A 24,395-nucleotide genomic window follows, 5' to 3' on the forward strand; every position below is an offset into this window, starting at 1 on the left:
GAACTCAGAAATCCGCCTGCCTCTGCCTCCCGAGTGCTGGGATTAAAGGTGTGTGCCACCACACCCAGCGCTGGAGGCATTTTTAACCCAGGTTATAGGTGAGGAAGCTGAGGGACACTAATCTGTGCCCAACGTGGTCCCCAGTTTGTACTGTTGTAGCATATTTCAGAGGTGGATCAACCGAGCAGCACATGATGTTTGTTTTCCTTCCTGAGATGGTAGTGGTGGGCACAGGTGGGTTTGTGTGCTCCGACATGTACCCAGGGTCTGTTCTCCCTTGCTATTCTGTCTGGCTTTCAGGAGTGGAGGGATAAAGACACATGTTTTAGATGTGACCCCACAGCCCTGTCCCATCAGCCCTCCCTCCATGTTATACCATCCCACAATGCGACCAGACCAAGCACCTGTGATAAAGCACTAAGCTCTGTTTGGCCTCAGTTTTTGTGTGCAAAGTAGGTGCTTGTGCAGCCCCACTCCCAACCCCACCCCATGGCACCATGAAATGGTCTAATGCTTAGGACATTTCTGTTTTATGGCTGCAATCATCTGGTAGATACCATGGATAGCAGGCATTGAGCCCTTGTCATAGACATAAGACTGTGCCTTGCTGCCCCACCTGCCCCAGCCTCCTTCCAGAGGTATAGTTTCAACTGCCCTTCCTGACCGGGCTTTTTGCCCTCCTCACCCCTAACTCTCAGCCCCCAATACCATTGCTCATGCTGTTCCCTCACCTGAGGCACACCATGCTTGGTGTTGAAATTTGCCCCTTAGGGCTGCTTTGATTTCTCTTCCTACCCAGAGCTTCTCTTCTCTCATCCTAGCTAAAGATGATCCAGCTGCTGAAGTCATGATTGGCCTGGTTCCTTGTAGGCACAGAGGATTGCACCATAGCTCCATGGGTGTGGTTGACCTTGAAGCCAGCATCCCAGGGGGCTATGTGTTGGCCAGAAGCAAACATGGGCAGTGTTCCTCTTGTAGGCGCCTGGCTGGCCATGACCTCATGCTCCAGCTTTCCTGGCCCTGTTGGGTCTTGCTGAACCTGGGCAACTTGAGAGCAGTAGGCAGGAGGTGGGTCAGGAGCCTGTGTTGAGGACATCACCAGAGCATTGCTCCTCCCCAAAACACAGAGCATCTGCCCTCCTGTGGTTAAGACTGGAGGAGAGCTAGTCTGCTTCCTCGTCTTCTTCTTTCCTTGAGGCAGCTGTGGAAGTTTGTGGAAGGGGCAGGTTAGAGGCTGTATCTGCTGTTCAGGGACTGGTTCTTGATCCCATCTTCCTGTGGTGCCACCTGGGAGGCCCGCAGGATGAGCCAGGGAAATCTACAAACACAACCACAGCTGTCCCCTACCAACCTGCAGGTCAGGAACACCTTTCCAGAGTGCATTTACTCAGGGGAGGACAGAGGGAGCCTACAACCAATAGAATGGGAAGATGATCCTGGGTATCGCAGGATTTAAGATGGAGTTGAAAGGCTGTATAGGATTGGATGCCCCAACAGGTGTCTCCACCTCGCTGAGCCCCAGCCTCATACACAGCCTGTAAGCTGGGCATGGTGGCCACAAAGATGGGCTGTGCCTTGTAGGTTCACACTCTGCAGGTGAGGGGTGTAGTACTTCAGGAACATCCATGCAGGTTCCTTAGACAACTTCAAGGAGCTTCATGCATTGGGGTGTTGAGTATAAGTTTTCCTGTAAGCATATGTTCATGAGACCATCAGCAAAGTAGTGAGCAAAGGTAGTGAGCCTGTCTCTGATCATTCCGTTCCCTCTGAGTCCCTCACCACACTCCCACCACTTCTCCACTTTAGTGTGCAGTTTTAGAGTTTTATATAAAAAGAATTGAACAACCTTACTTTTTCTCAGTGGACTTTCCACAAAGGTGATTTTGAGGTCTATCTATGTTGATATATGAATAATTCTTTTTATTGGATGTAGTACTCCATTTTATGAATTACCATATTTAGTTTTTTATAAAAAATTTATCATCTGTGTATGTGCACGTGCACATGTTACAGCATATTAGAGGGCAACTTTGTAGAATTGACTCTCATTCCACCCTTATTTATATGGTATCTGAGGGCTGAATTCAGGTTAATTAATAGACTTGAATGGCAAATGCTTTTTGCCTGTAGAGCAATTTCTCAGGCTCTATATTTTAAAACAATGGAGAGCTGGGATTACAGGTGCATACACTATCACATCTAGTCGTTATGCAGCTTTGGGGATTTAAAACTGTGGCCTTAGCCGGGCCTGGTGGCGCAGGCCTTTAATCCCAGCACTCGGGAGGCAGAGGCAGGTGGATTTCTGAGTTCGAGGCCAGCCTGGTCTACCAAGTGAGTTCCAGGACAGCCAGGGCTATACAGAGAAACCCTGTCTTGAAAAACCAAAAAAAAAAAAAAAACTGTGGCCTTATTCTTACATGGCCAGAACTGTAACACCCAGCCCCCCCCACCCCCCCCTTGTGGTTGTTTTCCTGCCGAGGCAAGATCATCTCCAGTGCCCTGGTTCTTCTCAAGTCCTGCTCAGCCTCCTGAGTAGCTAGGATTACCTGCGTTCCTCATTGACTACCATACTCAGCTCTGGGGTTCTGTGTGTGTCTGTGTGCATGTGTGTCTGTGTGTATATACGAGCTACTTGCACTTGTGCTGTGGGTTCAAGGCTATCTTTCCCACAGAGCTTTTATCAGGTCAGCTGGTCTGTCTCTAAGCAGTGAAGTGCCTCTCGGTTGTGATAGCAGGTGGGGTAGTCCTGCTCTTTCAAAGTCATTTAGCCTGTCCTAGGTCCTTTATATTGTTATATGGCCTTTAGTATGAGCTGATCGTTTTCTGTGAAAAGCTGCTTTGGCATTGTGAAGAGGTGACACATAGGCTCCTTAAACTTGGTACACACTCGGGTTGTGCTCTCCGGTTTGTTAGGCTTTATTTTATTTTATTTTTTTCATTTGGGCCCTCATTTTGACTGTCTTTCAGAGTTGGTTAACCCTTTCTGATGCAGTATGTCTGTAGTTGGTCCCTGCTTTTCCTCTGCAGAAGTGCTACTGGGATCTTTTGTGTCTGTTGGCTCTGTGCTGTCTCAGCCTGTCCACCCTTCTGCTCAGGGCTGTGGGCTGTCTGCTGATGAACAGTTCTGCCTTGGGTCTTCACTACGGAGCTTACCTGTTGGCAGCTGGATGTGTTTGTTTTCCTGAACGTGCTCTGAGCTTTGTTCTAGGGTGTAGTGGCTTGGAACTGGATTAATCCTTTCATGGACTTTGCGCTGCTCTGCTAGAGCAGCGTGTAATCCAGGCTGATTCTGAGCCTGTGAATCGGGGGTCCCTCTTGGTGGTGGGAACAAGCTTGCTTTCAGACTTCATGTCAGGGCTTGGTCCTGCTCTCCTCTGCTGAACTTCCCCATGGCTTCCTTAACCCTGCCCCGCCTGTCCTCAGTGAAGACTCATCTGGTCCTTAGTTCTGGCTGCCCTCACTGCCCTGCCTGGAGTCTTATTCCGTAGGCCCTGCCATCTGCCTCAGTCCTGTTGTGTGCCATGTCCCAAAGCTCCTCTGAAGGCATGAAGGCTGCCAATTTCCCCAGTACCACAGGCCAATGCCTGTTCTGTTATCATATTTAAAACCATTTGCGTATGTTCATATGCCCTAATGCACATGTGGAAGTCATAGAACAGCTTTTGGGAGTCAGTTTTTTCCCACTACTTGGTCTTGAGTGTAGACTTCGGCTGTAAGACTTGAAGGCGGATGCTTTTACATGCTGAGCTGCCTCACCAGCCCTGTTCTGTCATACTGTTCCTGTTCTTTGCAGGTTTTAGTTTCCCACTCTACAGGAAGTAGAGTCTGTCCCTGTGACTGTGTGTCGTCTCAGTTGGAGGTAGATGTCTCCATCACAGCATGCTGTATTTGAAAAGCTGCCCAGGACTTGCTCCTGGGCCCCAGTCTGGTAGCTTGGGCGGAGGAAGTCAGCGCCCAGGTTGGCAGGCCTAGGCTTGAATATGTGTCATAGGGCTTAGCCATCACACTTTGGGGAAAACTTCTGAGGTGTCCTTGCCCCAACTCCCGAGTTGATGGGTGTGTCCCAAGGAGCCACAGGTGCTGGACTCTTTAGTACAGTCCCAGAGTCCTTGGTTGGAGCCAGCTTGGGGCTGGATTTCCTTTGTATGTCTTATGGTGGGCAGGCAGCATGGGCCAGGTGCTGTGTAGGTAGCAGTTTGTGGCTTGATCAGAGTAAAGGCACACAGACCAGAAATCACAAAGCTGAGCTACTTTGATTTGTGCAGAGTTGGGGACTGAAAGCAAATGGGCAGGACCTGCCACCTCATGGGTGACTTGGAGATCCATGGTCTGATGCAGGAGTGTTGTACTGTGAGCCCTAGGTTACCCCTCCACACATACTCCAGTGCCAGCCCTGGTGCTGCTGGACTGTGTTGTCCTCTGGCCTTCCCTCAGTCGCTTGGGACACAGCATATTGCCTCAGACCAGACCCTGCTCCATTCTGCCAGCTCCCTGACAGAATGAAAAGAAATTGCTTTCTGCATTTACATGTGTTAGTATTCGAAACTTCTCAGCTCAGTGGCACCCTGTACAATGTGGCTTTGTATGTTTTGCTTATAGTTTTCTTGGTCTGAATTCCTAGATTTGTAAAGTAATAAATGAAAAAAGTTCCCTTTTTCTTTTAAAACTAGTTAAAGCCATCATTTTCTTGTTCTTCAGTAGCTCTTCTCTTAATATTGTTTTCCGTCATAAGCCACGGGTCCTACAAAGAGTCAGGAAAGGAAGGCCCAGGAGGTGGCACAGTCCTCTGAGGACATATGGTGGAGGCCCAGGGTCTGCTGACTACGATATGACTGCCATGTTGTGGTGGGTGAGGCCAGCACTTTTTGCTAGTTGCTCTACTTGATAGGCTTTTTTTTTCCTTCATCCCAGGGCCTAACACACTTGCTCCTCACCAGTGTCTGAAACACGCAGGTACATGCGTCTCTACACACCCTGGGGTAGCCATTTAGCTAATTGTTACTGTGCCCCGTCCTGTGCACTGGTTGCCCAGCCCTGGTTTGTCCCAGAACAAATGACGATTTGACATCAGGTAGCAGGATGGGTCAGCTCCTCACCCTTGCTCCTCTGGCTAGCACACCTCCCAATTTTAGCCTTAATTTTAAAATCTGGAATGTATCTTGGGTGTGCTCTGGGGTTATCTAGGCTCAGAGTACACTTTCCAGCTGGTACACACCATCAGGCCTCAAACTTAGTTCTTTACTCAGTTCTTTTACATGTGTGTTTGCAGCCTTATGCCTTTCACGCTCCTTCCTGTCACACCACATGATGTCCCTGAGACTAGTGTGGTTTCACTGTGGAGAAGAGCACGTCTGGCATGAGCACCGCAGTGTGTGTTTTAACACATGCACAACATAGAGCTGCTTCCCAGGTCAAGGGCCTTCGTGTTCCTTGTGGTCTGGGGTCTCCATTGCTCTGCAGCCCCAGGACACCCATCTCATGAATGTCTTACCTCTCCATGCAGGCATTTGGCCAGGCACACACAAACCACAAGAAGGTGGCTGCTGACGGTGAGAGCCGGGAGGAGAGCCTGATCCAGGAGTCGGCCTCCAAGGAGCAGTACTACGTGCGGAAGGTGCTGGAACTGCAGACAGAGCTGAAACAGCTGCGCAATGTCCTCACCAACACCCAGTCTGAGAATGAGCGCCTCACGTCTGTGGCCCAGGAGCTAAAAGAGGTGAGTGCATGGCATGACATCTGCCACTGTGACAGTGGGCTCCTTGAGGCTGCATCTTGCTCCTGTGGTCTCTGTGCCTGCACTGTGCCCACCTCAGTGGTGTCATGAGTCTTCTGAGCAGGCCCTGACAGCTCAGTGGTCGGTGTTTGCTGGGCTCAGGCCTGGTGTCCACGGGACGCCGCCAGGTCAGTGGTTGGCTGTTTGCTTGAAGAGTGGTATTGGGTTTTTTGTCTGTTTGGTTTTTGTCTCGCAGGACTTGGCTATGCATGAATGGTAGGCCACACCGTGTGCAAGGAGGAATATCAAGGTAGAGTAATGCAGCCAGAATAATGAGTGGCCCAGCTTGTGACTTGGTAGCCACAGCCTCAGAGATCAGCCAAGAGCCACAGAGAAGAATCTGTGGGCCTCTGAGGAAGGAGGTTGAGGACCCATCCCCAAAAGTCTCTGTGAGCTAGGATCCTGGCTAAGATCTCCCTGTCCATGGCCTTAGGGGTAGCCTCGGACTCCTTCAGGCTCGGGATAACACTGGCTTCAGCTCTCACTTGCTCTAGAGGCCTGGACAAAGCCTTGTCTTCAGGCTCTGAAGCCCTTTGTAGGAGAGCCCGTGTTCCGTCACCGCACACCTTCCAAGCTCTCTGCGCCCCTTCCTAGCTGAGGAAGCCTTCCCTCTGCAGTCTGTGCTCTCACCGAACGCAGGCCAGCAGGGTGTGCTGTGCAGGTCAGGGCCCGGGAGGCAACTGCCTCCCAAGCAGGAAGTCACGGGGAGGGAAGATGGGAGAGGCTGTTAGGAGAAAGGTTGTAGGAGAGGTTGGATTTGAGGACCAAATCCAACTGCGAGGCCCGTGTCAGACAGTGGGGGGACAGTCATGCTAAGCCAGGAGACAACAGCAGAGCACAAGCCAGACCTAAGAATGGTGTGAGAACAGAGCCTCTACCCTAGACAGGTGTACAGATGGTGAAGGCTGAAGGCTGCCTGTGACTGGGCTGGGGGGGGAACCTCTACAGACCTGGGGACAGAGAAGGGGACACTTAAAGCAAAGCTGGCTAAGGGGCGTGCAGGAGACTCAGGATTTCCTCCTAAAGCATAAACAGGAACAACAGGAATCTCTTCCCCACCCCAGAACGGCTTGTCTAAAATTCGCTGACCTCATTTCCAGCCCTGAACGGCCATCCTGCCTTCTAGGTTGCCTAGGGGCTGAATGTGGGAGACAGTCCCGCACTGGCCTTTCAGGAAGGAGGAGTAGACAGATGGATTGTCACTGGAACTGCTTCTCTTCCTCAGTGACAACCCCTCCTCCACCCTCACCAGAGCCACACTTGTGGGAGGAAATGAGATCATGCACTGGGCTCCAAGAGTGGAAGCTGCCTTTTCCCCACCCCCTATTGAGACTGAGCTCAAGACCTCAAGAACCCCACACTAGGGGAAGTGACTACTCCCCGTTATTGATGGCCCCTGGGTCAGAGTCCTTGGGCCTGCAGAGGCTTGACTCTCATGGCCTGTGCTCTGCTGGACTGACAGCTAAAGCCAGTGTAACTTTACAGCACCAGGCAGCCTTGCCTGTGTCAGAGTGGTCTAATGTCTTAGACCCCATCGTCTTAATGACTCGCCCAGTGTTCTGTCATACGAAGGAACTGAGGCTCATGTGGTAGAACAGTTTTAGGGTCCTGATTATGAGCTCTGTGCTGTGTGAAGGGCCAATAGTAGACACCCCAGTCAGTGTTTGTTTTGTTGGCATTATTCCTGGTAGGTAGACGGGCATTCGAGGAATGGCTTGTTGCAGACCTGACAGTTTCTCAGGTGGATGTCTGGAGGCCCATTAGTCCCAGGAGAGGATAAGAATGTTCCCCCTAGGTGATGGGTGGACAAGTATCCTGTGTGGGAAGGGTTGGGAGCTCAAGAGACCAGACAAAAGACTGACAATCCCTTAACATGTCTCTTGAGGCAGGCAGTTGTCACACCCCCCATGCTGGTGAGCATCTTGGTCAGGGGGACCAGGTGAAGGGGAGCAGGTGGATAGGGTTGGCTCGGAGTCCATATGCCCACTGCTTGCATCTGGGCTGGTCATTTGCATAGAGCAGAGCCTGTCCCCTGCACACTGGGCTGACATCAGACACTCACCCTGGGAGGAGATGCTTTTCTGAGGGAAAACAAAACTCCTGTGGCTAGTTGGAGCCTGCTGGAACTCTCAGGAGCTGGGCATGTGATGGGTGGAGGTGGCAGGCAGCAGGCCAGCTGAACCTCTCTGCTAAGCCGGGTGGCTGGGGCTGGAAGCAGTTTCCGTAGAGAGAAAGTGTATGTTTGAGTCCTGTACTGTCAGCAGAGAAGGTGCAGTTAACCTGTCACGTGATGTTACCTTACCTTGCCAGCACATGACTTAAGTATGTGAACACATTTCTCTTTGCTTGTCTTTCCACAAGGACACCCATCCACAGTCCATGCAGGCCCGTACCCTCCACCAAAGGGAAACTCTTTGGCTAGATCCTGGGTCTTGCAGTATCAGAAGAATAGAAGTCCTAGAGAGCCTCGGGAGGGTCAGGTTTACAGAGGCACTGAGGACTCACACAGCATGTGGGTGGGCACTGCTGTAGAGGTATAACTCTCCCGTGCAGCTCTGGACCTGGTGCTCTCAGGCTCCTATCGTGGCCTTCTGCCTCCGTCGTCAGTCATATAGCCATGTAGAAACTACCACTGTGTGTCTTACCACTGTCTTCTAGGTCTCTAATTGCTATCACACAAGCCCTGGGGTAATGATGGCCTCAGACCTTGCCCTGAGGGCTGTGGCCACATGGACCCACTTTGTACATGTTTGAGTTCCTCTGTTTGTTTCTCCTTTCTTTCTTTCTTTCTTTCTTTCTTTCTTTCTTTCTTTCTTTCTTTCTTTCTTTCTTTCTTTCTTAAATATTTATTTCATATATGTGGGTACACTGTTGCTGTCTTCAGACGTACCAGAAGAGGGCATCAGATCTCATTACAGATGGTTGTGAGCCACCATGTGGTTGCTGGGAATTGAACTCAGGACTTCTGGAAGAACTAATGATGTGCACCACTACATGGCAGTGTTGATGCTGCAGCTATGGCTGTAGTGGTAGTGGCGTTGCTGCTGCTGCCACTGCTCCTTTTCTTCCTCCTCTTCTTCCTCCTCTCTCCTCCTCTCCCCTCCTATCCCTTTTCTTTCTCTTCTTCTTCTCCATTTGTATGGTATTTTGTTTCACTGATCCAACACTACTGTTTTGTGTTTCCCCCTGCACAGCATCTTATGAGGCATATGGCCTTCAGATGATGTCTTCGTCAGGATTTCTATTCCTGCACAAACATCATGACCAAGAAGCAGTTGGGGAGGAAAGGGTTTATTCTGCTTACACTTCCGTACTGCTGTTCATCACCAAGGAAGTCAGGACTGGAACTCAAGCAGGTCAGGAAGCAGGAGCTGATTCAGAGGCCATGGAGAGATGTTCTTTACAGACTTGCTTCCTCTGGCTGGCTCAGCCTGCTCTCTTATAGATCCAAGACTACCAGCCCAGAGATGGCACCACCCACAAGGGGCCCTCCCCCCTTGATCACTCATTGAGAAAATGCCTTACAGCTGGATCTTGTGGAGGCATTTCCCCAACTGAAGCTCCTTTCTCTGTGATAACTCCAGCCTGTGTCAAGTTGACACAAAACTAGCCCATACAGATGAACACACAGATGTGATCAGGAGCAATTCCTGTAGATGCTGAGGGGCAGTGCTAGTGAGGGCAGAGCTATGGACCTGGGCTGTTTCCAGGGCTCTGGAGCAGGTGTGTTGTTGGTCTGGGGAGGCCATCCGAGCATTGGGAACAGGGGTTAGAAACAAGCATGGAGCAGGGAGGATATGGGGGTTCTTTAGGGACCATTGGTGGTGTGTGGAAAACATCTCCATTTGTCACAGCATGAAAGTGGTCTGCATCCGGTGAGCAGAGGTCAGGAATCCTCTGAACAACCTACAGTGTGTCGGATAGCAACGACAGCGGAGGATGCTGTGACTCTGCGTGTGTAGGGCAGAGGCTCCTGGGTCCTGTCTCAGTGCAGGCAGTGCAGGGTGTGAGGCCCCACGGCCTAGGCTTGGCTGTGCTTCTTTGACCCTGCACTAGCCTCTCTCAGTGACAGTCTTCCCAACTCTCACACATGTCGTGGAGACGGAAACAAGCTTTCAGCAGCTTTATTGAGATGGTCCACATCCCATACAACTCACTTAAAAATGTGCTCCGTGCTTGCTTCTCATCCCTGTTCCTAATGCTCAGATGGCCTCCCCAGACCAACAACACACCTGCTCCAGAGCCCTGAGCAACAGCTCCAGCCATCCCCACTGCTCTGTCGTCCCTAGCACTGCCCCTCCGCGTCTAATGGTCATGTGTGTGCCATCCTGTGGCTGGTTTTCCTTTTGTGGTGCTGAGGATGGAACCCAGGGCCTTGTATTCAGTGCCAGGCAAGACGCCCTCCCTGCCTTTCAGTTAACTTTAGAGTATTTCATCATTTCAGTCCTCTCAAACCCCTCTTTAGCCCCACTAATCTACTTTCCTGTTCTGGATCTTTCTTACAAATGGAATCATAGGGTGCATAGTCTTTGCTGGCTTCTTTGACTTAGCAGAATGTCTTTACACTCATTCGTGTTGTAGCAAGTGTCAAGACGTCATTCCATAATGTGGCTGAATAACCCCGTGTTGTAGAGACAGACCATGCTTTGTTTATCCATTCATTTGCCAATGGATACTTGGATCGTGTCCACCTGGAGCACTGGGAACACTGATGTGCAGGGTTCTGTGTGGGTGCGCTTTATTCTCTGGTGTAGACATATGCAAACGAGCCCCAGTGTTGCCCCCACCTACCAGTTTACCACTCAGATGGCCCCATCTTCCAGATGGAGCAAAGGGGTCAGAGTTAAGGCGAAGTCCTGAGTGAAGTGTACTGTGTGACATGGCATGGCCATGTTAGAGACACTGGTGCCTTGCTCAGGTCCAGGAGAATGGCAAAGCCTTCCAGTGAGGCTTAGAGGGATGGCAACGTCTCCCTCTAGTCCGAATGTGACTGCTGACCGTGTGCAGAAAATGCTCTGCCTGATGTTTATGGCCTGAAGACTGCGCCCTCATAGACAGCTCCTACCTAGACTGTAGGTCAAGCCTCCTCCTTGTTTGGCTGCGTACCATAAACCCCGCCTCCCTGTTCTCCCCCGATGCTTCAGTCAGGGGAACACCTGGAGCCTGCAGAGCTCAGCAGGGTTGGAGCAGGTTGGGTCGCTTGCTGAAGTCCACCCTGAGAGAAGTGGAGAGATCTGACCATAGCTGTCTGCTGCTCTGCACACACCCTGCTGCCCTGGGTTTCTCTCCTCCAGCCAGCCATACTGTTGCCCAAAGGGCTCATAGTGTACCTTGCTGTGCTGAGCCCCTGTGATACTTGGAAGCTCATGTGCTAGGGCCAGCTATAGAAGTAACCACACAGCTTTTTTCTCTGCCCCTGCAGATCAACCAGAATGTGGAGATCCAGCGTGGCCGCCTGCGGGATGACATCAAGGAGTACAAGTTCCGGGAGGCCCGGCTACTTCAGGACTACTCAGAGCTGGAGGAGGAGAACATCAGCCTGCAGAAACAAGTGTCTGTGCTCAGGCAGAACCAGGCGAGTCTCGAGAGTAGTGTCACCTCTGGGCATCTAAGTCCTTTCAGCCACCCATCTTCCCCTTCTCTGCCTCGGTCCACACACCTGAGGCCAGGACCAGTGGTACCTTTGCAGTGGAGATGGGAATCAAAGCTCACAACACCTAGCACTGTAAGAGCATGAAACAAGGCCTGTGTCTTTAGTATGACAGTTCCCAGGCCAAATGGCGCATGACTCTTCCTGGGAGTCTGTTTGTGCTTAGCAGAGGTAGGTACTGATGGCATACCAGAAAATCTGCCTCAGTGAACCAGCGATGATATAGAGCTTACTTATGGGAGTATGACTGAGGGGGAAATCATAGGAATATGGGTGAGGGGTTACTCATGGGCATGGGTGAAGGGTTACTCACAGGGGCATAGGTGAGGGATTATAGGGGCATGGGTGAGGGGGGGTCACAGGGGCATGGGGGAGGGGTTACAGGAGCATGGGGGGAGGAGTCATAGGTCATGGGGGAGGGGTTACAGGAGCATGGGGGAGGAGTCACAGGGCATGGGGGAGGAGTCACAGGGCATTGGGGAGGGGCTACAGGAGCATTGGGGAGGGGTTACAGGGGCATTGGGGAGAGGTTACAGGGATGGAGGTGAAGGGTTACAGGGGCATGGGAAGATTCCAAAATAGCTATATCACTAAAAAAAAACCTTGCATCTTGGCATGGGTGATGACCTCTTAACAGTTGCTAGATGGAGTTCTCTCTTCATTTAGCCTTTTGTTTCCTGTCTACTTTAGCAGACTCTGAGATAGCTTGGGCAGGATTAGGGGACAGGGGACAGGAGGGAGGGAGTGGCTGGAATCTTGGGTGAGGGTCTAATGCACTTTACCCTTCCTTCTATGAGAGCATGTGTATAGGCCTGATCTTGTGAGGGTCTCCGAGCTGGGTAATCATGGCTGCTCTGATTTCGAGACAGCAAGGGCCATGCCCTGCCTGGAGGACAGTGTTCCACATCACCAAGGTATGGGGGAAACTCAGATAGATGAGCCGGCTAAGACCCCCAGAGACTGACCATGAAGCCTGAAATACTGCCATGGCTCTGCCTGTTGTAGGGTGGAGGAGGTACCCTCTGCCTGTGGCAGGAAGGAGGGAGTCCTCCTGCATGGGTGAGGCTTAGAACCACACAGTGCCTGAGTTCAGAGATGCCCTAAGATCTGTAGGCAGCAGGGAACTTCTTTCTTCTCAGGAAATCCTAGACTCTACCCCAAATGCCATGGGTTCTGTCCTTGCTTTAGTTAGAGCCTCTAACACCCGATCATCTCACTGCTGAGGCATCACCGTCACTGTCAGGGACCTGGCATTTATCCCATGCATGAGGAAGCCCATGTGTCAGGGTAGAAGCTTCCGTGTTTGCACATCAGGCAAGGGATGGACTCTGGTGCTGAATAACCACAGGAGCAGGGCTCATAGCTCCAGCCTGTAGCTCATAAGCATGAGGGGCCACTGGGGAGAAGAAAAACTGAACCTCAAGGAGACCCTGCCCTGAGTGAGGTTCCTGTGCCCCATTCAGGGTACTGGAATGTGGGCACACTTAAGATAGTGTACCAGGTTTTCCTCTGTACCCCAAACCCAGAGAGATTCATTCATTACTTCCTTACTGTTACAATAAGAGGTTTTCATATATGCCCACAAACCCTGGGCCTCACATTAAGCATCAACTTCCATTTACTCTTTCTTTGTCCACTCCTAAATCGTGTCACATTAACAAGACCAGTTAGGCCTTCCCACTCTGCCTTCAGCCTGGGGCAAGTCCAGTTTATTTGTTTGGAAATATAATTCAAAATAGTGGTCATAGCACACAGCAAAGAGTCTATTTTATGTGCCTTTAAATACCTGGTTATGGCTGGTGAAGTGGCTCAGTGGGTAAAGGCATTTACAGTGCAAGCCTGTGGCCTGAGCTCAGCTCTCAGGACTCTTCCACGTAAAGTGGGGGGAGATAGCCTCCACCATGCACACACACACCATGCACACATGCAGATGTACACACATTTAATAAAGAGAGATTTGGCTAGCTGTTAATGTTACCTGAGTACGTTATAGAATCAGTATATACAGGTACTAATTCTCAGAAATGTAATAGTAATGTGGCAGCCTCCATGGTGAGTCCTTAGCCGTGGCATTGCAGGTTCCATGTGCACACTCCAGGCACACTGGTCCTGGCAGTGGAGCTGGAAGTTTCTATTGCTTCTAGTTCTCTAGAAGCCCCCTCCTAGTACCCATCTTGCTCCATGCTGGAAATGGCCTTAGCTGCAGCCACTGCCCTCTTCATTCTGGGTGCCCTTGCTCTTTGTGCTGTGGGGAGGTGGTGTCCTGACTTTGTCCTTGTTTACCAACCTGAGTGGGCCTCTCTACTGCCCTGACGCGGGAGTGTTTGCTTTATTCCCTAGGTGGAGTTTGAGGGCCTCAAGCATGAAATCAAGCGCCTGGAGGAGGAGACCGAGTACCTCAACAGCCAGCTAGAGGACGCCATCCGCCTTAAGGAGATCTCTGAACGGCAGTTGGAGGAGGCGCTGGAGACGCTGAAGACAGAGCGGGAGCAGAAGAACAACCTGCGCAAGGAGTTGTCGCACTACATGAGCATCAACGACTCCTTCTATACCAGCCACCTGCAGGTCTCCTTAGATGGCCTCAAGTTCAGTGATGATGCTGTCACCGCAGAGCCCAACAACGACGCCGAAGCCCTGGTCAATGGCTTTGAGCACAGTGGCTTGGTCAAGTCATCCTTGGACAACAAGACATCCACACCCAGGAAGGATGGCCTGGCTCCACCCTCTCCCAGCCTCGTCTCTGACCTGCTCAGTGAGCTCCACATATCTGAGATCCAGAAGCTGAAGCAGCAGCTGGTGCAGGTGAGCGGGCAGGGCCTCATGCCCCATCCTCCCTCTCCCCGTGCCTTCTGCAATACTGCACACCTGGTGTAAGCAGTGCTCTTGTGACATGTGGCTGCCTTTAGCTTCCTCAAACCACACATGAAATTCTTACTGGTAAAGAGTAGTGTCCCAGAGGAGTAGCTCCTGATTACTGTGTAAAGTTTAGTACCTTGGTACCCATGTTGCTCCCTTTGCTACCCAAATTATGTGTGGGTGAGGTGACCTGTCCCTCATGTAACTCCTATCTACAGACCACAGCTAGAGTCTTAGCAGGGCCATGCATCGTCATATCTTGAGTTTGCTGTTGATCTATAAATGAGTGTTCTCCACAACATGAGAAAGGGAAGTGGCGGAGAGCTGGGACACTTAGGGACCCTGCCAGCATGTCCTGGACCCAGAGTTCCACATGTGAAGCCCAGTTCCACCCCAGCACATGTTTAGTGACCTCTTCTGGATGAGCACTATTGTTGGTGATAGTCATGGTTTCTGTGGTGAATTCTGTCCAGTCTGCTGTCAGCCAGTGGCATGGCCAGGGAATTTGTGTAGCCCTTGGCCCATTTGGCTTAGCGTGAGATGTTTGGTCATCCTAGAGTCTTCTAAGCCTGTTGACCTGTTTTCCTGCTACATCTACCTTTGCAGATGGAGCGGGAGAAGGTGGGCCTGCTGGCAACACTGCAGGACACACAGAAGCAGCTGGAGCAGGCTCGGGGAACCCTGTCTGAACAACATGAGAAGGTGAGTCGTCTCACAGAGAACCTTAGTGCCCTCCGGCGCCTGCAGGCTGGCAAGGAGCGACAGACCTCCCTGGATAACGAGAAGGACCGTGACAGCCACGAAGACGGTGACTACTATGAGGTGGACATCAATGGGCCTGAGATCCTGGCCTGCAAGTACCACGTGGCTGTGGCTGAGGCTGGTGAGCTCCGGGAGCAGCTCAAGGCGTTGCGCAGCACACATGAAGCTCGTGAAGCCCAGCACGCAGAAGAAAAGGGCCGGTATGAGGCCGAGGGCCAGGCCCTCACCGAGAAGATCTCTCTGCTGGAGAAGGCTAGCCACCAGGACCGAGAACTGCTGGCCCAGCTGGAAAAGGAGTTGAAGAAGGTGAGCGATGTGGCTGGTGAGACGCAGGGCAGCCTGAATGTGGCTCAGGATGAGCTAGTGACATTCAGCGAGGAGCTGGCCAACCTCTACCACCATGTGTGCATGTGCAACAATGAGACACCCAACCGCGTCATGCTGGACTATTACCGTGAGAGCCAGGGCAAGGCTGGCCGCACCAGCCCGGAGGGTCGCGGGCGCCGGTCACCTGTCCTCTTGCCCAAGGGGCTGTTGGCCACAGAGGTGGGCCGAGCAGATGGCGGGACTGGGGACAACAGCCCTTCACCCAGTTCTTCACTGCCGTCACCACTGAGTGACCCCCGCCGGGAGCCTATGAACATCTACAACCTGATCGCCATCATCCGAGACCAGATCAAGCACCTGCAGGCAGCCGTAGACCGTACGACCGAGCTGTCCCGGCAGCGGATTGCCTCGCAGGAGCTGGGCCCTGCTGTGGACAAGGACAAGGAAGCACTTATGGAGGAGATCCTCAAGCTGAAGTCCCTGCTGAGTACCAAGCGGGAGCAGATCACCACACTGCGTACCGTGCTCAAGGCCAACAAGCAGGTGAGAGGAGTGGGGGCACTGCCACCAGAGCCCGCTGGGAGGGCACCTAGGCCTGTGCCATCACCTTGTTGCTGCTCTCTCCTGCTGTCTCCTTCCTCAGGGCTTCCAGCCAGGGGGTGGAGTGAGTGTGGGGATTAGAGGGTGCTTTAACCAGAGCTTTTCAGTCATTAAGAACCTTACAGTTGGGGCTGGTGAGATGGCTCGGTGGGTAAGAGCACCCGACTGCTCTTCCAAAGGTCCGGAGTTCAAATCCCAGCAACCACATGGTGGCTCATAACCATCTGTAACAAGATCTGACGCCCTCTTCTGGAGTGTCTGAAGACAGCTACAGTGTACTTACATATAATAAATAAATAAATCTTTAAAAAAAAAAAAAAAAGAACCTTACAGTTTGCTGTAGTAACAGAGAGCAGTGGTCTGAATGCCCTGTGGGTTCTCCAGGACAGGGTCTATAGTACATCATTCTTCCCTGCTAATCAGGGCTGAAGGGGGCACTTACTGAGGCAAACTGGCAAGCAGGAGCATGACTAGCATTTTTTCCCCGACAGTTGCATGAGAGAATTTTTTTTCCAGAGAATTTTTCATGGTCAGCAGCTCCACCGTGGGCCCAGGGTCTCCACCTTGGGCACACAGGGCTTCCACCCTGGACACAGGGTCTCCACCGTGGGCCCAGGGCCTCCCTTGAGCAGATTACACCCTTCACCACCCCACTTTCTACTTCTCTGTCCCTCAGACGGCTGAGGTGGCCCTCGCCAACCTGAAGAGCAAGTATGAGAACGAGAAGGCCATGGTGACCGAGACCATGATGAAGCTACGGAACGAGCTCAAGGCCCTCAAGGAAGATGCAGCCACCTTCTCCTCCCTGCGTGCCATGTTTGCCACCAGGTACCTGCACCACTGTGACACTCTCTCTTCTGCAGCCTCTTTCCCCGGGAGCTACCTGCTAGCCTTACCCACAGCCCTCAGCCTCTTTCCTGAGTCCTGCAGGTCTGTTGGTTCAGCACTGTTGTAGCCCTGCCAGGCCCCCAACACAGCTCAAGGTTTGGAGACTACAGCCTCCAGCCCAGTCCCGCATGTGTGGGGGGCTGCCCTTCTTGACTGAGGAGGAGGAAAGATTGTGCAGTACGTGGGCCCTCAGGTGGCTGCACCGTAGCCTTCTGTGCCTCCTGTAGGCAGGTGCCCAACTGTGGAACAGGCCTGGCAGGTGCCATTTTGGCAGACATTCAGCAGAGGTGTGCATCCATCTCCCTGTTCCTGTGGCCCCCAGAAACATGGTTTTAATTTCCCTGTTAACGACCCTGGAGGCTCCGTTTCTTGTGCTTTGAGCATAGGAGTCCTGGAAGCAAAGGCTAAGGGAGTGAGTGAGCCTGGGGGATGGGAAGTACAATTGTGAGGTCTATTATAGTGCAGTGGTGACAGATGCGGCCCAGCCTAGTTTGTTATTCCCCTCCTGTAGCAGGACTTTGTCAGGGCTCCAGTGCAGCAGTTTGCTGTCCATTCCCAGCCTTCCTGTCAGAGAAGGGCAAGTGAGCTTTAGGCCTGGGGGTGTGCAGCTTCCTTCCTCTCCCCAGGGGGTTCTTCCTGTGGCCTGGGGACCTCTTAACGTTTCCCAGGCTGGGAAAGAGCAAAGAGCAGTCTTAGGGTGGAAAACAAGGCCCCTGCCTATCACCCTCCAAAGACAGGTGGTGCCACCTGCTGCTCAGTGTTGGAATAACAGTGTGGGGATGGCAAGGCTGAGTGCGGAAACTGGGACAGCTGACCGGTCGGTCCCTGTAAAGTGTGAAGAAGCTGAGACAGGATAGGTTGGGACCCATTTCCCTCCCTCCCACTTAGCTGCACCCAGTCTCTTAGCATCTCTGCAGGTAGGTCCGGCCAAGGCAGGCACAGGCAGAAGAGTCCAGCATTTCTCTGGACATTTCCTACTGGATCTTAGGGGGAAAAATTTTTTTTGAGACAGGGTCTCACTATGTAGCCCTGGAGCTTGCTATGTGGATCAGGCTGGCCTAGAATTCATGGAGCTCTTTTTCCCTCTGCAGCCCACCCACACCCCCACTCACACCCACACCCATACCCCACCCCACCCCACCCCACCCCACCCCCCTTGGTGGGATTAGGAAAGAATTCTTGTAATTCCTCAGCATCTTGCACAAATCATAACTTTTGAACTTGTTCTGTTTAAAGACCTGACTTTTCCTGTGAATTCTGGATTTCAAATATATGAGGAAGACAGTATGTAGTCTCTGAGGGGAGCGCTCAGGCACCAGCTGGGTGTGGGTAAGGCAGGGCCATGGATGGCAGAAGGGCAGTGCTTAGAGCCCATGTGCCCACTACCACCTCTAGAGAGTTGAGCTGCCCAGTGTCTTAAGATTCCACCAGACAGACCCCAGCTAGGCAGGTGTGCCGGTGTCACCCAGGGAACCTTGGCCAGGCCCTCTCCCTCCACACCATGGGGGTGGGGCATGCTGCATCACAGCAGGTGGACGCTTGGGTGCTATACACCTCCCTGGCTCTGATTGTCACTCAGCAAAGGCTTACTAACCACCAGATATGGTTTGCAGTAGGATCAAGCTCAATCCTGGGAGCTAGTGATGTCTCAGTATCTGAGATACCTTTTTGTTCTTAAAGTGGGAGAGATCTTACTGGAAGAAAGTCAAATGGATGAGCACCAAGCCTTGCTTATCAGAACCACTTCAGGCCTGCAAACAAACACCCCCATGTCTTAGGGTTTCTGTTGCTGTAATGAAATACCATGGCCCAAAACAACTTGGGGGGGGGGGCGGTGTTTATTTTACCTGAGAGCTTCTAGCTAACCAGCTAGGGAAGTGAGGCAGGAGCTGACGCAGAGGCCGTGAAGGGCTGCTGCTCACTGACTTGCTCTCGTGGCTTGCTCAACCTGCTTTCTTAGAGCACCCAGGACCCAGGGATGGCCCCACCATGGTGAGCTGGGCCTTCCCACATCACTAGTTAAGGAAATATACCACTGGCTTACCTAAAGGCCTATCTGGTGGGGGTATTTTCTCAGTTGAGGTTCCCTCTTCCCAAATGACTGTAGTCTCTGTGTCAGGCTAACAGAGAAACTAACCAGCACTCCCCACTCCTGCCCTCTCTCCCTGCAAAGAAACAAATGCAATAACGCTGAATTGAAGGTAACCTTACTGTTCTGTTTGAGCACTACCTCTCTCGTCCTGGTCATGGCCTTCTTCCAAAGGAGCCTTTGCAATAGGAACCAGAACAAGCTTCACCAGCTCTGGCCCCAACTCAGGCCCGCTCTCCCTCTTAGCCTCTCAGCTATGCTTTGTCTCCACAGGTGTGACGAATACATCACACAGCTGGATGAGATGCAGCGGCAGCTGGCAGCTGCAGAGGATGAGAAGAAGACCCTTAACTCCCTGCTGCGCATGGCTATCCAGCAGAAGCTGGCACTCACCCAGCGGCTGGAGCTGCTGGAGCTGGACCATGAGCAGACACGCAGGGGCCGCAACAAGGCCACCTCCAAGGCCAAGCCAGCCGCACCGAGCGTAAGTCACACCTGCGCCTGTGCCAGCGAGAGGGTGGAGGGCGCCGGGCTGGCCAACCAGGTGTTCTGCAGCGAGAAGCACAGCATTTACTGTGATTAGGGCTGTGGGGCGCCGCACACCTAACGTCCAGCTTCACCTCAACTAACCCAGCTGCAGCAGCGGGGCAGCAGTGCTAGGCCGCTCTTAACGTGACTAACTCAAAGAAGGCGGCATTCTAGGCGAGTGGCAGCATTGGGGTACGTCTGTAACCAGGACACTTGGAGCTTTGTGCTGCTTTTCACGCCACAGCCCCGCCCCCCAGGATATACCATGTCAGTGCTGTCTTTGGGGATGCTGGTATCAGAAGTAGGGGTGGAGCTGCACACCTTTGTGGAAGACAGTGTGGTGAAAGTTTTCCAGGGCCTCCAGGCACTGTTAGGGAATCCAAGGGTGAGTTCTTCCCTGGGCACTCACAGGGGCAGAACCTGAGTTGAAACTTGCATGTTGCTCGCATGTGTCTACTATCAGCACTTGAAAGCAGTTTTGTGAGGCTCTAGCCTGCATCATAGGACTAGCCTAGGTTAGCTCTCAGGGGCTGGCGTAGTTTCATGAAGAGTTCCCTTGTAGTTTGTGCAGCATCTCACTGCTAACCACATCCAGGATGGAAGTACAGTCCCAGAGGGAATGGACCAGAAAGCCTGCATTCTGCAGTGAGCCCCACACCTCAGACATGATAACCGTATCCCAGGCAGACAGAGCGTGGCTGCTCCGGGGTCTCTCATCTCAGAGATCTGCATGCTACTGTGTCCTGAGAGGTGACAAGTTAGCAGGGCCTGAGGTCTTAGGTTTCCTTTTTTGACGAGAAAGTGTTCCAAGTACCTGGTCAGACCTTGGTCCTTGGTTCAGAGCCTATTATTTGGTCCTTTGAGATCTGCAGCTTGTGCTTGGGTCTTTTCCTAGAAGTTGTCAGACCCAAAGAAGCAGCGTTTTGAGAACTATTAGTGCTATACCAAACTGCACAGCACAGTAGAGCCCAGCTGTGTGCTACGGGGGCTTTTTGTGGGCCCGGAGCTGTGCTCAGAACTGGCAGGTAAGAGCTGTGTGGTTCTCGGTGCAGTTTGGGGATACTAAAGAAGGAAGAAAGGCCACTGAGGGCTCTCCTTTTCCAGATGCTCTGTCAGTGCGGAGCTGTGGCATCAGATCAGGTGTGTGCTTTAGTGAGTTGTAAAACAGGACTCTGCTCAGTATTTCTCTCCCAGTCCCCATGGGGCATCTAGTTTTGAGACTCGCATCTCCCATGACAGCTGCTTGGCTGTCTCTCCCTGTGAAAGGTATCCTTCATGGTGTGGAACAATTGCTATCCAATATGGCCCTGTAGTCTCTCAAGCAGCTTTCTCTTTCTCACCCCTGGACCCTGGGGTGCCCCACTGCTCAGATTCTCGGCACCACATGGTTGTACACTGGGGGCAGAACAGGCCACACATGTCCCTTGCATGTCCATCCTGGGAATGGCTGCCCGCATGTCCACCCACCTTCTGCCTTTCTTTCTCTTTGGGCCAGAACGCAGCTTCTCACACTGTATGGGGCTCTGTGGACACTTGGAGCCCCATCCCCTAACACACATGCAGGCCTCCTCTGCTAACTAATGAGCTTGCTCACTCCCAGAACAAGAGCTTCAGCTGTCAGTGAGCAGGGAGTGGCACGTGACTGATTTCTAATGCTGTCTTGTTTTCTCCTGTTTTCAGCTGTAGAGTAGCTGCTGGGAGGAGGCGGCCACCCGGCCCTGTCACACGGCAGCCCCTCCCCCCCCTCCTGTGACCCATGCAGAGGAAGGAAGGGCAGCCTAAAGTCCACTTAGAAATGTTTGGATATGCCACTATAATTCTTTTCAAAATAGTGTTCCCCAAGTTTTTAATGGGAGAAAGAAAAAAAAAAAAAAAGCTTTACTATTGAGAATGCTGCAAGCTGCTGCTTTGGGAAGGTCTCTGTGTGGCCGAAGAACCTGCTTCCACAGCCGCCGCCGTGCTGCCAGGCTCTCTAGGGGCCTGCTGGACGCCTGTCACGGGCTCTCCTTATTACACATGCTCCTTTTTTATCCGATCAACCTGTGCACTTTTGATATTTTGATATTATATTTGCTTCCTTAATTCCTTGCATAGAGACGGCCTCCAGTGCCGTGGTCTGTGCTCGTGGTCCTGTAGCTGTCCGTCCTGGCTCTGGTGTGTTGACCTGCGTCAGCACAAGGTAGAGCTGTGCTCCATGGTGTGTAGCTAGACTTCGGGTGAGGCTCCGACCCGGCAAGGAGCTGGCCAGTGTATCCACGCTGTGGTTCAGCAGCCTTTAGAGGACACGGCATTGTGGTTCATGTTTGAAATTACAGATTTTAAATGCCATGTTCATTAAGAAATCCAGGGTATTCCAATTCTGGGGTTTTTTCATATTGTATTATTATTATTATTATTCTTAGGAATAGTTCAATGTAACAAGAAGAAAACTTGACCTTTGCTCTGGTTAAAACAGTAATAGGCACTTGAAAGCATAAATTATTGAATGAGTAGTATTACCTACAAATTCCAGAGTTTTCTGGGTTTTAGGACATTGTGAAGCATGACTGACTAACAGAATTTTATACAACTGCACCAGTGAAATTCCAAATTGGAATTGTTTTGTTATTCTGGTTGTTGTGCCAAATTGTGGTACACTTAGAAAATTCTACAGCCGTCGATTTTCAGGTGTTCAATTTCAACACCTTTTTGTTAGTAACCATTGCCAGTAGTGCCTTCATCAGTTCAGGGAGGTGTCCCAGCCAGGTCAGGTCTCCAGGGCGGGCAGCGGGCGGCGGAGAGCTAGTTGGGAGTGCTGAAGGCCATTGTGGACCTGCAGGTACCTGCCTCACGTTGTACTTGGGCGTCTTCATTGAGGGAGAGAGAACAGTGATTGTGCAAAATTCTGTTAGTCAGTGATTCTTCACGTGCAAATTCAGGGGCGTAGAAACAAAACAAACACAAACCTGGACTGTGCTTTGGGAACCAAACGGACTACATGGGACACGCTAAGCAAGCTGTGCAGACATCACGTTTGTGAAGAGCTGAGGGTGTCGGGAGAGCCGGCACAGCCGGCACACGAGTGGGGAAGGGGGTTAGCCATAGTATTCTTTGCAAATGTGAAAGTCAGACATTATACTTCTCTTGCTTGGTGTAACTAATCACTGTTAATTTCAGGAAACAGAAGTCAATAAAACTCCTTAGTAAACTCCTTGCTAAGTGAGGTTCAGGGTGTGGTCAAATTGGTACTAGTGGAGGGAGCTAAATTGTCCTCCAGCCTAAAAAGGGACAAATTATAATAATATAAATTGTTAGAAATTGAAGAATTCTGTTTCCTGGAATGAGCATTTCTTATTCCTAGTTGTTGGGACTCTTTGCCTTCTGTTACAGTGTTGATTCATACAAAATATTGTTACATTTAAGATAACATCATCTGTATGGGGTATTTATTTGCAATGATGTCTAAGTACTGTATTTTTATTGTGTGTTACCTTAGTGTCAGAATGTTGGTCTTTATTTTAAAAGTCATATGCATGTTCTCCTGCCGAGGCACCTTTACACAGACCCAAAACAAAATAATGAGCAGATGCCTTCAGTTTCTGAGAAAATGAGGCCAAGTGAGGCGAAGGCATAGGGAGGTGAGACTAGCTGAGACTCTGGTCACGGCTGATGGCGTACCGTCTCCACAGACAGCACACATAGGAAAAGTGGGCCTGGGTGAAGAGTCGCATTGGTAGGACCAATAAAGAATAATAAAACAATTGAAGCACATGCGTGCCCTCTGTGATTGCTTCGCTCCCGAACCAGGTGACCGCTTCCAGCACGCATGGTAAGTCTGGGCCCCCAACAGCCAACCCCAACAGTCACGGAAGGTGCGGGCCAGAAACAACCTGGGATTTATCCTTGGGCGCAGGATTCTCCTCCAGGGTTGCCCACATTATTCAACATGAAGACTGGCAGCAGAGGGGTCAGAACCCATTGCAGTTTTCAGGACTCATGGCACAAATAACTCATGTTTCTTGTGCTGGCCAAAGTCTTGCTTCAAAAGAAGAAAAAGGAAAAAAAAAAAGAAAGAAAAAAACAAAGTCTTGCTTCAGACCTGGGAATGAATAAATCTTGGGGACAAGGGTGATTCATTGTCAATATAAAGCTGTATTTAACTGTAGGAATATGTACAGAGAGATACACGTGCTTTGGAATAACTGCAAGCGTGAGAACTTGGGGCAGTGTCTAACTCTTTAGACAGATGCCAGGGTGTTCTCCGGTCATGTCTTCTGGCAGCCTCGTCTACCCAGGGTCTCCCTCCAAAATTCTGCCCCGGCTCTCTGCAGTCTCCTTTCTCTGGCAGCACTTTAGGGAGAACTCAAATTACTGAAATAAATGAAAACAGATATACTACTGATTTTACAGAAATATTATATATACATATATATACACACACATATATATTTTATATAAATGTTTGTGTATATATATGTATGTATAGTGGATCATTGTGCACCAAAAATATTGACTCTCTTAAGCCCAAAATAAGAGAACTGTTGGGGCTGAGCACTGCTCTTCTGAAAGTCCTGAGTTCAAATCCCAGCAATCACAGGATGGCTCACAACCATCCGTAATGAGATCTGACACCCTCTTCTGGTGCTTCTGAAGACAGTTACAGTGTACTTATATATAATAATAAATATTTTTAAAAAAAAAGAGCCTGATATAGCAGTTTCCTGTGAGGCTCTGCCAGTGCCTGGCAAACACAGAAGTGGATGTTCACAGCCATCCATTGGATGGAGCACAAGGTCCCCAATGAAGGAGCCAGAGAAACCAGGGAGCTGAAGCAGGATCTGAAGCACCATAGGAGGAACATCAATGAACTAACCAGTACCCCTGGAGCTCCTTAGAACTATACCACCAATCAAAGAAAACACATGGTAGAACTTGTGGCTCTA

The 24,395-nt window shown here is 51.2% G+C and overlaps 1 protein-coding gene across 2 annotated transcripts in view; it reads left to right on the forward strand.

Moving 5' to 3' along the window:
* Bicd2 (BICD cargo adaptor 2) overlaps nucleotides 1-23,223 on the forward strand; it is a 45,431-nt gene extending 22,208 nt beyond the window's left edge. Inside the window, exons 2-8 of one of the 2 annotated variants that reach the window (XM_021215308.1) lie at nucleotides 5,504-5,716; nucleotides 11,196-11,348; nucleotides 13,764-14,225; nucleotides 14,886-15,911; nucleotides 16,645-16,796; nucleotides 19,219-19,429; nucleotides 21,154-23,223. In XM_021215308.1, coding sequence (XP_021070967.1) covers nucleotides 5,504-5,716; nucleotides 11,196-11,348; nucleotides 13,764-14,225; nucleotides 14,886-15,911; nucleotides 16,645-16,796; nucleotides 19,219-19,429; nucleotides 21,154-21,159 — 2,223 coding nt within the window. In that variant the 3' untranslated portion in view covers nucleotides 21,160-23,223. Of the gene's footprint in view, nucleotides 1-5,503; nucleotides 5,717-11,195; nucleotides 11,349-13,763; nucleotides 14,226-14,885; nucleotides 15,912-16,644; nucleotides 16,797-19,218 lie in introns of both variants that reach the window. The other variant, XM_021215307.1, reaches the window with a different exon arrangement.
* Nucleotides 23,224-24,395: the final 1,172 nt, after the last annotated feature.

Source organism: Mus pahari, chromosome 16 (genome assembly GCF_900095145.1).
Source record: "Mus pahari chromosome 16, PAHARI_EIJ_v1.1, whole genome shotgun sequence".
NCBI lineage: Eukaryota > Metazoa > Chordata > Mammalia > Rodentia > Muridae > Mus > Mus pahari.